This window comes from Rana temporaria, chromosome 2, assembly GCF_905171775.1.
Source record: "Rana temporaria chromosome 2, aRanTem1.1, whole genome shotgun sequence".
NCBI lineage: Eukaryota > Metazoa > Chordata > Amphibia > Anura > Ranidae > Rana > Rana temporaria.
Genome location: NC_053490.1, coordinates 96,616,719 through 96,630,445, shown reverse-complemented (window position 1 = coordinate 96,630,445; position 13,727 = coordinate 96,616,719). Strand labels below are relative to the sequence as shown.

Below are 13,727 nucleotides of genomic sequence, written 5' to 3'. Positions count from 1 at the left end.
AGATGAAACCAAAATCGAACTTTTTGGCAACAATGCAAAACGTTATGTTTGGCGTAAAAGCAACACAGCTCATCACCCTGAACACACCATCCCCACTGTGAAACATGGTGGTGGCAGCATCATGGTTTGGGCCTGCTTTTCTTCAGCAGGGACAGGGAAGATGGTTAAAATTGATGGGAAGATGGATGGAGCCAAATACAGGACCATTCTGGAAGAAAACCTGATGGAGTCTGCAAAAGACCTGAGACTGGGACGGAGATTTGTCTTCCAACAAGACAATGATCCAAAATCTACAATGGAATGGTTCACAAATAAACATATCCAGGTGTTAGAATGGCCAAGTCAAAGTCCAGACCTGAATCCAATCGAGAATCTGTGGAAAGAACTGAAAACTGCTGTTTACAAACGCTCTCCATCCAACCTCACTGAGCTTGAGTGGTTTTGCAAGGAGGAATGGGCAAAAACTTCAGTCTCTCGATGTGCAAAACTGATAGAGACATACCCCAAGCGACTTACAGCTGTAATCGCAGCAAAAGGTGGCGCTACAAAGTATTAACTTAAGGGGGCTGAATAATTTTGCACGCCCAATTTTTCAGTTTTTTATTTGTTAAAAAAGTTTGAAATATCCAATAAATTTCGTTCCACTTCATGATTGTGTCCCACTTGTTGTTGATTCTTCAAAAAAAATTACAGTTTTATATCTTTATGTTTAAAGCCTGAAATGTGGCAAAAGGTCGCAAAGTTCAAGGGGCCGAATACTTTCGCAAGGCACTGTATATATATACATACCATGTATATCTGCTATGCAACTCTTTTTTTTGGACATGTCACACCTATCCACTAAAATGTTCTTATTCTGACAGTTCATGCGCACTGATTATTATGGGTATCTTTTATGCCTATTGTACATTTCCCACCATTTTTCTTGCACCCAAGTAGCCACATTTGCCATGTTCATTCTATCATTCAAGTGAATGGCTGTATATAGCCATACTCTGTCTTCGCATGCATGACGGTTATATTTCCCGAAGGTGAACGTTTTGTGTTCAGGAAATACATTGAGAGCACAGATAAAAGATAAGGAGGGTCCTCATGTCCCTTCTGTAATTGTACTGTCCCCCTCTACATTGTAAAGTGCTGCACAAGCTGTTGAAATCCTGTATAATAATTATAAACACCAATGCAAAGAAGCATCAATGGGGTTAATTTACTAAAACTAGAGAGTGCCAAATCTGGTGCAGCTCTGCAGAAAAAACAATCAGCCTACATTTTTTTTGTCAAAGTTTCATTGAACAAGCCAAAGTTAGAAGCTGATTGGCTACCATGCACATCTGTACAGATTTTGCACTCTCCAATTTTAGTAAATCAACCACAGCTCAATTTGGAAGATTACAATTATTTGTTATTCTCTTATATACCGTATACAGGTTTAAATTGTTTACTTTTTCTAATTTGTATGTTTTCATTTTAGTGATCTTATACATAGTGTCTGATATTAAAGGGGTTGTAAAGGTAATTTTTTTTTTACATATAAGTAATCTCTGTCATATACATATATCGATAAATGTTATCACTGCCATTAAAAAAAATTAATTACCTCTGAAAACAGTACTTGTTTATCTTCCTCCTGCTTTCCTCTCTCATTTCTATGCTGTATTTCCAGGTTTGCGGTGCGCGTGCATTAAAGCGATGTCACGGCAGCCACGGAACTACATTTCCCATTAGGCTTAGCGGCATCGCGCATGCGCATTGCCATTCTTCTTCAATCTCGCCTATCGAGAACGAGCAACGTTCTCGTTCACACGCCGCCCACTGTAAACACCCATTTCCGCCTCCCCAGCTTTAGGAATCCAAGTCTCAAGCCAGCAAGGGGGCAGAGTCAAGGTGGGGCAGTGAATCTTAGTGAAATTAAGGCAAGGGAGGCGGCGCTGCAGCGTCGTAGACACACCCACTAAACCCCAGCCCCTGTCTCTCTGTGAAACATTGAGAGCGTCTCCACGCAGGGCTATAGTCCAAGGGAGGGGGCAAGCACGATCACTCACCACCAGGCAAAATGGCTTGGATGACGGTGACAAGTTTCATGAAGAGTAACAGGAAGTTAGGATTTCAAACAAGAATTTGTGACATTTAGAAGGAAAATCGAAGGAACGGGTAAGTGAACTAGCACTGCATTAGCTTAAAGGAAGCTAGTTAGCAAATAAAAAAATTACCTTTACAACCCCTTTAAAGTTATCCTGAAGAAGCCTGTGAAAGAACGAAACATGTAGAGACCAAATAATTTTGCACCATTTGTTTGTATATTAAGATCAATTTATGGAATGTATTCTATGTATTCATATATCTCTGTATTTCTTGTGCCTTAAAAGTCCCACAAAAAACCTTCTTCATATATTCTTAAATCAACCACAGTGTTTACAAATGTACGGCCAAGTACAGTCATTAACTTGAATGGCAGACTGTACATGACACATGTGGCTCCCCAGGCCCCATGAGCATGAAGCCTTAACGTGACACTATTGCTATTTTTAAAATGGTAGTAAAGTCTCCACCCTATCTTGAACCTACAGGTACAATAAATATCTCTTAAATGTGCATAGTTTAGGAGATATTCACATCGGCAATAGCCGATGGCATCACCTGCGCATTTGCAGTAACACTCTGCATTCAGGGCACACAGTATACCATGGAATGCAGAGCACCGTGCCGCACCCACTGTTCCTGTGTGCATGTGCAGGAGTAACGTATTCAAATGGCTCAAGCCCGCAAACCCAGAAGTAAGACCGGTAAAAATGGAAGCCTTGGCAGCAGTGACAGCATGCCACTGGATGACTTGCTTTGAAAGGTAGGTATGCCAGTGCATACTAGCAAATTATGACATTAACCTGCAGGGGGCCAATTTTTTTTGGGGGGGTGGCCTACGACCGTTTTAGAATATGTAAAAAAGGCATATTTGCAAAGCAAACAAATCCTTTCTGTGCCACAAGCCAAACTGCCAAACTCTTTTGGGCTGAAGGGATAATATTGCTAAAAGAGCTTCAGCATTCAGCACACTTCCAGGCTTGTCTCTTGCCTGGTCCTGTTGTGCATTGTGGTTCCTTTCACTACTCCCCATGTTCTGTAGTGATGTAGGGACCAGTAGAGGAAACCACAGAGTACAAACATCCAACACTCCCTGAGTGTTTGGTGGCCAGGGCAGTGGTACATGTGGGTATTACTTGTTTGCTGTATAAGGATACCTTTTTATTTACATGTTTTGCAACAGAGTTGCTTTATCTGCCATTTTTTAAAGTAGAGAGTAAGTAGAGAGCGTAAGTAGAGAGAGTAAGCTGAACTGGATTAAATTTAGTTCGCAAAATTCTATGGATCATAAATAATTTGTATGTTTATTTTTTTAGAAAAATATGTTTTCCTTTTTTTTTTCATCTTAGTGATGCTGAATTCCAATGGCCCCTCTGCAGCTACTTACTATCTGTCACCTTATAAGAGGAAGTGTTTGAACAAAGACTTTAATGGCAGGATTACCAGGGATTATTGTAATGGATGCAGATTTAAAAACATTGAAAATTAGTTTTCAGTAGCAGCCAGGGTACTGCTAAGTAATTGTACCCTGTTTCCCCGAAAATAAAACCTACCCTTAAAATAAAACCTAGCGTAATTTTCCAGGAGGACTGCAATATAAGCCCTACCCCCGAAAATAAGCCCTAGTTTAAAATCCTATAACCCACTCTATTACAGTAGTACACAATGTACAATGTGTGTGTTTCTGTAACATAAAGGCAGGGAAGAGAGCTCCGGCAGGTCACAAAAGCGCAGAGCGGTGCTATAATGAAGGTATTTGGCACAATTATATTACAGAAATACACACATTGTACATTATATACTACAGTAATAGAGTGGATTACAAGATTTTACAAGCATTTTAACTAAGTTCACACTGGGGATTCCTAACAGGCAGGTCGAGAGAGGGGAAGAGAAGACAGCACATTACATGGTAAGACCTACCCCCAAAATAAGCCCTACTGTGTCTTTTGTTGCCAAAATTAATATAAGACCCGGGCTTATTTTCGGGGAAACACGGGTAATTGCAAAGTAAGACCCCATACACACTGTACAACTTTTGTTGTCTGATTTCCCTTAGATCAGGAGTCTCCAAACATTCTAAGCAAAGGGCCAGTTTACTGTCCTTCAGACTTTAGGAGGGCCAGACTTGGGCCGGTGGGAGTAGAAAATGCCCTGGTGTCCAGTGGGAGTAAACCATGCCCTGTCTTTGGTGTCAGTGGAAGGAATAGTGCCCCATTGTTGGTGTCAATGGAAAGAATTCTGCCCCATCATTGGTGTCAGTGGTAGAAATAGTGGCCCATCGTTGGTGTCGTGGGAGGAATAGTGGCCCATCATTTGTGTCAGTGGAAGGAATAGTGGCCCATCGTTGGTGTCAGTGGAAGGAATAGTGGCCCATTGTTGGTGTCAGTGGGAGGAATAGTAGCCCATCGATGGTATCAATTGAAGGTATTGAGCCCTTTTGATAGTGCTCCATATGCCCCATTGTTGGTGTCAGTGGATGGAATGGTGCCCCAAGGGCCAGATAAGGGCAAGCAAAGGGCCGCATCTGGCCCCAGGGCTGCAGTTTGGAGACCTCTGCCTTAGATGTACCAAAACCATGTAGTGCAAGGGCCTGCCTAATTGCATACAAATTGAAACTCTTACATTATATGGTTTTGGTAAATCTAAAGAAAAAAATCTAATGAAAATTGTACAATGTGTATCCAGCTTCATTCACCAAGAAAGGATTTTTTATTTTTTTAGAAGAAGTAGAGCTAAACTGTAATTTTCACCTAGTTGACACAAGAAAGTTCCTAAAAGTAGAGAAGATATAAGGAGCAGACTGCCAATCTTAAAGTGGAGGTTCACCCGCAAAAAAAAATTTAAGATTAGATTCATGCTCATTTTGTCTAGGGGAATCGGCTAGTTTTTTTTAAAACAAAGCAGTACTTACCGTTTTAGAGAGCGATCTTCTCCGCCGCTTCCGGTTTTTCGGGCCTGGGCGTTCTTTCTTGATTGACAGGCTTCCGACGGTCGCATCCATCGCGTCACGAGTACCCGAAAGAAGCCGAACGTCGGTGCGGCTCTATACGGCGCCTGCGCACCGACGTTCGGCTACTTTCGGAAAATCGTGACGCGATAGATGCGACCGTCGGAAGCCTGTCAATCAAGAAGGAACACCCAGACCCGAAGACCATACCCGGAAGCGGCGGAGAAGATCGCTCTCTAAAACGGTAAGTACTGCTTTGTTTTAAAAAAAACTAGCCGATTCCCCTAGACAAAATGAGCATGAATCTAATCTTAAATTTTTTTTTGCGGGTGAACTACCGCTTTAAGTGGAAGTATTTGTCTGCATATAGCAATAAAAATATTGTCACAAGTTCTAACTCTATCCAATTTTGTAAAGTATATCCATTTACATGTTGAATAATCTTTCTTTTTTATCCAAATTAATTGAATAATTGGAGTATTTTATTGAAAATATTGCATGGATAGATACAGCATTATCAGGAATAAAAATATTATACAGGACAGAAATGACACATCGAACAGATCAATACACATAGCAGGAGGCAGCATCAATCTGAGGAAGATATCGACAGAGGATGTTGAGTTATAATGGAATGCACCCTTTTATCTCGAATATTGCATGGAATTATATTCAATGCAATTTTCAAGATAAAAGATAGCAAAGAAAAGGCATTTAAATTCCACTTCAAACTTTTAAAAGAAACCAATTCAATTATTTTACAAGAAGGAAAACCCTGTTGTTTGGTTGTTCAGTAGAGCACATATTATGCCAGAAAGATATGCTAAGTACAGTCAACCATAATACATAACTATTGTAAGAGGAGGAATCTCCTTCCATATGTGTGGTGCGGTATTATACTGGTACAAAATCATTTCATTAATGGTAAGAGCTATAGGTTTAGCTGCAGGTGTCTAGAGGACAGCATGTAGAAGGTTCAGATTGCCAGGTTCCCCAGATTTTCGGCCATCCCAAAAAAATTTTTGGACATTCCCTATGTTCATATATCAATTTATTTTATCTTTTTTTCAAATTAGTTTTTTGGGTTTAAAGTAAATAGAAAACAGTAGATACAATTGACAATAAAAGATTACAGAAAAATAAAAATGGTATAATGTAATAAGAGAGTATTTGAAACATAGAAAAATCCAATAAATATTTGTAGATCCTATGAGGAATTTTATTTTATCTTTTAACAAAAAATTGTTGTAGTATATTGTTGTGAACTTTCAAGCAGGAATTCTGAGGCCTCATACACACCACCCAACATGTCCGATGAAAACGGTCCGCGGACCGTTTTCATCGGACATGTCCGCTGGGATCATTTGGTCTGATGTGTGTACACACCATCAGACCAAATTCCCCGCGGACAGAATACGCGGTGACGTGGCGGCGACGATGACGCCGCGACGTGCGCGCACCAGGAAGTTCAATGCTTCAACGAATGCGTCAAATCACTTTGACGCATGCGTGGGATTTCGGGCCAGCGGACATGTCCGATGAGTCGTACTGACCATCGGACATGTCCAACAGACAGGCTTCCAGCGGACAAGTTTCTTAGCATGCTAAGAAACTTTTGTCCGCTGGAAACCTGTCCGCTAGGCCGGGAAACTGTCCAGTCGGCCCTACACACGACCGAACATGTCCGCGGAAACTGGTCCGACGGACCAGTTTCAGCGGACATGTTCGGTCGTGTGTACAACGGCTGACAGATAGAGTTAAATGATAAAAGCCTTAAATCATGAGACTTGTTATACTCACTTTGACTTTGCGATGATAAGGATGTCAGTGAAGAGGAAGAGGTGGCGGTCCTGGGTCTGTAGGCCCGTCTTCAGCTGAACGTGGCTGTGTGTTATGAAGTTTCGACTTGGGCAGATGAATGCTTGGACAAGAGGGCATGATTCAGGACTGACAGGTGAGAAACAGCCATCCCTATAAAAAATGTAAGAAACATGTCAGTGAACCTAACACTTGCATATGCTGAAATAAGCAGAAATGTATATTAAACTATAGACATAAAAGCAAGCCCAGATCTGCTAAGAAGACTTGTTTGAGGTGGCGCCTTCTAGGCATTGGATGGTTTCCTGCTCATATAAGCAACAGGAATTGCAAAAAGTTGGGATTTCTTTTCTTTTTTACTATCACTTTCAATGATAATGGTAAACAGAACATGCAGGCATACCCCACTTTTAAGTACACAATGGGGTTTATTTACTAAAGCTGGAAATTGCTAAATCAGGCTCACTTCTACACACAAACCAATGAGCTTCCAGATTTTATTACCAGGCTTAATTGAACAAGCTGGGGTTCGAAACTTATTGGTCTCTATGCAGAAGTGAGCCTGATTTTGCACTTTCCAGCTTTAGTAAATAAACCCCATTGTGTACTTAAAAGTGGGGTATGCCTGCATAGAGAGGTTGAATCTTCCCAACAAGGCACAGATGGCAATAAAACCTGACAGATATTTAAATCCCTCTCCACTCAATCCAAAACGAAACAAAACATTTGTCTTTAGGTATATTCGAAAGCCTGTTCACACCAGTGCATTGTTAATCAAAGCTCCTAAAACATTTTTAATGCCGTGCGGTAAAATATTTACACATTATGCAGATACAAACAAATAGACTGCAAATCTGCTATGTTTTTTCTACATATCCAACAAGCTTTATTGAAAGTGGTAGAACTCACAAAGCCAGACTCTGGCACATGCTAACTGCCAGACACACTCCTACTCTTTTGATGCGTTTCCCCCATTAGGGGCTTAGTCATGACCTTCATAGCAATAAAGCTTTCTGGCAATCAAGAAGAAACAGCAGAAGTGCACCAGCTCGTTCCTCCCCGGCCTCTGGCTCTGGGTACAGGAGCTGATTCCTTCAAACCAGCGTCAGCCAGACGATAGCCACAGGCTTTCCCTGGATTTCAAGCGGTTTGTTACCATCCCACGAATCGCAGATTTTTTTCACCTTTATGCCAGCCAGCCCAGAGAGTGTCGGTGAGTGGATTCCTTTGTCCCTATTGGGATCCCTTGGTGCAATATTGATATCCGTGCCACCCATACACCCTTACATCCATGAATGCCATCAGCTCCTCACTGCCCTGGTGACCTCCTGTGATATCGTAGGCTCCTTTTAATTATTTAAATTACAGTGAAACCTTGGTTTGAGAGTAACTTGGGTTGAAAGTGTTTTGCAAGACAAGCTACATTTTTTTTATACATTTTGACTTGATATACAAGGGATGTCTTGATATACGAGTAGCATCATGTCACAACTGAGTATAAAAGAAAAGAGAGATGCCTCTAAGGCCTCATACACACCACAGGACATGTCCGATGAAAACGGTCCGCGGACCGTTTTCATCGGACATGTCCGCTTGGAGATTTCGGTCTGATGGCTGTACACACCATCAAACCGAAATCCCCGCGGACAGAGAACGCGGTGACGTAGACGACACCGACGTTCTCTGTCGCGCGAGTTCAATGCTTCCACACATGCGTCGAATCAATTTGACGCATGCGCGGGATTTCGGTTCGCTAGTTAAGACGTACTAACCAGCGGACATGTCCGACGGACAGCTCTCCAGCGGACAAGTTTCTTAACATGCTAAGAAACTTTTGTCCGCTGGAAATCTGTCCGCTAGCCTGTACACGCGATCGGATCTGTCCTCTGAAACTGGTCCGCGGACCAGTTTCAGCGGACATGTCCGGTCGTGTGTACAAGGCCTAAGTGTAGCAATATGGTCACATTTAATGAAGGTACAACATTTAGCAATTTACATGATTGATGATTAAAACAGGCACCTCTAAGTATGCAGGCATCCGGGGTAAAGCTGTCTACATAGACTGTCCTCCACACCGCCATCAATGTCATTCCTTCTATGCTGCGCTTCATGAGCGCTTCAAGCCTTACTTTCGGATCGCTTAACTGCAGGGTAGTCTTCCCGATCACGATTGCAGACTGACAGTGGTGAGAGCCGGTGGTGCGGGAGATGGTCTATGTGGACAACTTTACCCCGGATGCCTGCATACTTAGTGACAGTTTTAATCATACACCATGTGAGTTGCTAAATATTGTACCTTCATTAAATGGAACCATATTACTACACTTAGGCCGCGTACACACGACCGGTCCATCCGATGAGAATGGTCCGATGGACCGTTTTCATCGGTTCACCGCTGAAGCGGCCTGATGGTCTGATGTGCGTACACACCATCAGTTCAAAATCCAATCGGGTCAGAACGCGGTGACGTAAAACACAACGACGTGCTAAAAAAAACTAAGTTCAATGCTTCCAAGTATGCGTCGACTTGATTCTGAGCATGCGCGGGTTTTGAACCGATGCTTTTGTGTACTAACCATCGGTTTGGACCTATCGGTCAGCAGTCCATCGGTTCGATTTTAAAGCAAGTTCTCTAACTTTTGTCCGAAGGACAACAGACCGATGGGGCGTACACACGGACGGTTTGGACCGATGAAACTGAACATCGGTCCGTTTCCATCGGTTTGAACCGATCGTGTGTATGCGGCCTTAGAGGCGCCTCTCTTTTCTTTTATACTCTGTAGTTCCTGCTTGATTTTGCTTCTAATCCCCCTGTAAAGGCTTCCATTTGTGGATGGACATTTTATCACATTGCTATAATCTTTTTATATAGACAATAAACTGAGAGACCTATAAATAAGTGGTTTTGGAACGATCATCTGAGTTTCCATTATTTCTTATGGGGAAATTTGCTTTGATATAAGAGTGCTTTGGATTACAAGCATGTTTCCGGAACTAATTCTGCTCGCAATTCAAGGTTTTACTATACATACATACATTTATTTCAGTCCCTTTATGGGTTTTTAAATCAAATAAACTTTGTTTTTCTTCATTACTGCCACTGATAGATTGACTTGATATTTATCCTGGTATTAACCCATTGAATGCTACATTATAACTATATTGCCCGACATTGACCCTGTATGTTTACTGCCTGCCACACCACACTGCACCAAGTAGGTATGCAGCTGCTGCCTGTGGATGAATTGTAAGACCTCCTGAAGGATATTTTTATGCATGTCTTCTGGAAATTTTACAAATGTTCATTTGTACTTCTCTTTTGTTTCCAACTTAGCCCCTGAAGGTACAAATATGCCCATATTGACTGAAAGGCCATTCATTTAAATGTCTATTATGTTTTTAGAGTGTTTTAACTCATGTTTTTAAAGAATCGCATAAAAGGTTAGGCATGCAGAATTATAGAAAAATGTACTGGACTTTACTGTAACACAACACACTAAGGCACCCATCCACACATTGATGATAACGCCTTGAGCTATCCTCACAACCTCCCAGGAGTGTTCCATGTGAAGCTACCACTACTTACCTTCTCGTGCATTTAATCTATGCACATGAACAACATTGGGGAGACCCACACCTACCTTATCAGCGAATGCCAAATCTCACATAATACCCACTCCTGAAGCCCCTGATGATGGTTTGATAAGAACCATTAACGCGTAGGGCATTATCTACCATTTGGAGAGTGTATTTGAAGTTATAGTTCTTTGTTGTGTATTGTATTGTGTTATGTTTTTTCTTTTTGCCACTCGGCACACGCTTTAATATATGGCAATGGAATATGCTTTTTATGTTTTTATGTACTTAGGTGCTCTATGTGCGTTCTGAGCCAATGTCAACAGGTCCACTTTGTCCGAATAAAACATATTTTTTACACCTATACTGTGGTTTGGCCTTTAAAGTCCCATCTGGGGGGTATCTCTCTTTTTCCAACACACTAAGGAGATTATAACTCCTTCTCTGTAGTTTTGGGGTGCTGTGAACATATGTTTTAACACAGTTACAAGACATTGATGTGAACATGTCTGGCCGCCCTTAAAATGCTATAAACAGCCTTAGGTACACATATAAATATGGGCCATTACCGAAGGTTTTATGGTGGGATGTACCAACATATAAATTAGATGTGGAGAGGACAATGGAGAGGAAGAAGCTGGTTCCAAGAATCCAGTTATTTCTGTATAAGGATAAATCCTTCCATAAATGATAGACTGCAGATCGCAAAGCTCAGCCAGATCTCCTAGCCTAGGTGCGATGTTCCAGACACTGAATGCTGTGAAACCATCTGACAAGTTGTGAATCGCTAACAAGTGTCCAGCTGCAGGATGATACTATTTTCTGGTCTTAGCCATTTAAAAAGCTTTCAGGAATGTAAGCCAATATAGACTAGTCAAATTAAATGAAGTCATGTTATCATTATGACTGACCGTCTAACTATCCACATAAACAACCACGCACACAATAAACCCGGAGAAATCATAAAAATAAGTGTATGATTACATGCACATTAATGAGTAAAGATACACTGTTGGTGAATGACATGTAACAGCCAGATGTGTAGATCAGCCATTCAGTTCCTCCAGGGGAGACTGGGGGTTCCTTGAGCTGTGGCTAACTGAGCTCCTATCTGATGGTGCCTGCATAGTAGGGATATCGTTTTTTCGGTGCCGATACGATACCGATATTTCAGCCACCTCTCAGGCAGATAGCCGCTATTGTCTGCCGATGTTCTGTACATTTGAAAAAAAAAATGTACACATTTTTTTTATCACTGTTATTGCTGTCACAAGAAATGTACACATCCCTTGTGACAGTAATAGACAGTGACAGGTACTCTTTATGGGGGGATCGGGGGTCTATAAGACCCCAAACCCCTCCTCTGCACTTGAAAGTATTTAAAACGTCAAGATCTGTGTTTTTTTTTTTAATACTTTATATTTTTTAAAAGTGGGCCTTTAAGATGCCAGTAATCCGGGAAGTGATGTCATGACATCGCTTCCAGGTTACTAGATCCGAGACCCGAAGGAAGCATCGGCTTTGTTCGGGTCTTCGGCCAGCTGGCGGACGTACCGGCTGGTTTCTTGGGCCTCCTGGTGGGACAAGAGAGGCCAGGCGAGTGGCAGAAGGCGGCAGGAGGTGAAATGTCACCTCCAAATGCTTGTAATAACTGCAGCTGCAAGCATCACACCGCTAAAGCAATAATAGGTAATATCAGGTACCCAATACCGATACTTCCAAAAAAGTGATAATCGGCCCCACCGATAATCGGTTAATTCTTACTACAATAGTTCCTGTTTCAGGTCCAATGTCACTTGGCAGAGGCAGCAGTATGACTGCAAGGGTGTCATTCTGGCCACCCCAGTAGGGCAGGCATTCTTCTCACCTACTACCACCAATGTAAGGGCCGTTTTCCAAATGACCCCGGTTTACTGACCTTACTTGGGGTTCCCTGAGACCTGAAAATTATTTCAAGGGTTCCTCTGGGGTTGAGAAAAGGCTGATGTAGATAATACAGTCCACCCTTAAAGCTCCAGTCCATTGATATGGCATCTTAAAACTATAACATATTCTCTTGTTATTATTCTATTATACTAATATCCTTAATTCTCCTCACTTCTCATGATACTCCACTTTGCTGTCTTTTTTATGATTGCAGTGTGTATCACATAGATCCCCAGTGTAAAGAGAACAAATGGAATCACCTTAAAGTAAACCTGTTATGAGAGAAATATGGGGGCTGCCATTGCCAACCCTCTTCTAAACATCCCTTCCCCCACACATGAATTGTGTTAATAACACCCATGACACCCTGCAGTCGAAGGGAACAGGTTCAAAGTTTTTTTAAATAAAACATACACACTGGAATTGGGCTTACAAGGGTAATAAACCCTCCGATTTTTTTATTTTAACACACTGAGCACAATAAAATAAACATTCACCAGTAAACTATTTGTTAAAAATTCTAATCCCGGCACTTGCAGTTTACAACTTTCAGTGCTGCTGGTTCCTGCTCCCTCAGTGCTGATTCCCTGAACTTCTGATCTTCAGAGGAGAGAGTTAACAGTGGACAGTGCAGTCTTGGGTCACTCTGTTAGCTTGAAGAAAGGCAGGGGCAGGGGAGTGCTTTCCCATCCTAGGTCACGGGCTGTGTGCCTCCATTGCTGCAGACAGTGTCGGGAGACACAATTCTAGTCCTGCATGCAAGGGATGCATCCTTAAGATGCTACAAGAGAAAGAAGCCAACCTGAAACAGGAAACCTGGGGTAGTGGTCATGGCAGGAGTTTAAACTGGAACATATGCTAGGATTAAAAGATAACGAAGCTGCATCCTCAGTAAGGCTGGTCATAGACGGAGCAAATTTCTTTCCTGCAACAATGGGTGTTGATGCGGGAATCCCTCCTGCCAAGCCATTGTCTTCTCCTGGGTGAGGGCGGGGGAAGCCGTCCCCGCCAGGAGAAGACAGTGATTATTGCTAGCGGGTATAAAAGCCGCTTGCTATTATCACATGTAAAATCCGGCAGGCTGGTTACCCTAGTTCAGTGATGGCGAACCTTGGCACCCCAGATGTTTTGGAACTACATTTCCCATGATGCTCAACTACACTGCAGGAAATGTAGTTCCAAAACATCTGGGGTGCCAAGGTTCGCCATCACTGCCCTAGTTGATTGATCAATCAGCTTGGGCACATTGCCCATGCATAGTTGGAATCTCAGCTGGTTCCTGCTAAACTGGCTGAGATTCAAACCATCTATGGCTGGCTTAAATGAATAAATCAGCTGCTTGTTTTCTCTTTTAAGAAGTTTACTTCAATCCTAAAGC

At 42.1% G+C, this 13,727-nt stretch overlaps 1 protein-coding gene across 2 annotated transcripts in view; it reads right to left on the bottom strand.

The window, feature by feature from the left end:
• The window catches only part of ARHGAP20 (Rho GTPase activating protein 20), a 226,853-nt gene that overhangs the window by 109,110 nt on the left and 104,016 nt on the right, over positions 1–13,727 (bottom strand). For both annotated transcript variants that reach the window (XM_040340561.1, XM_040340562.1), the window contains exon 3: positions 6,830–7,000. In XM_040340561.1, the coding sequence (XP_040196495.1) occupies positions 6,830–7,000 (171 nt within the window). The remainder of the gene's footprint in view (positions 1–6,829; positions 7,001–13,727) is intronic.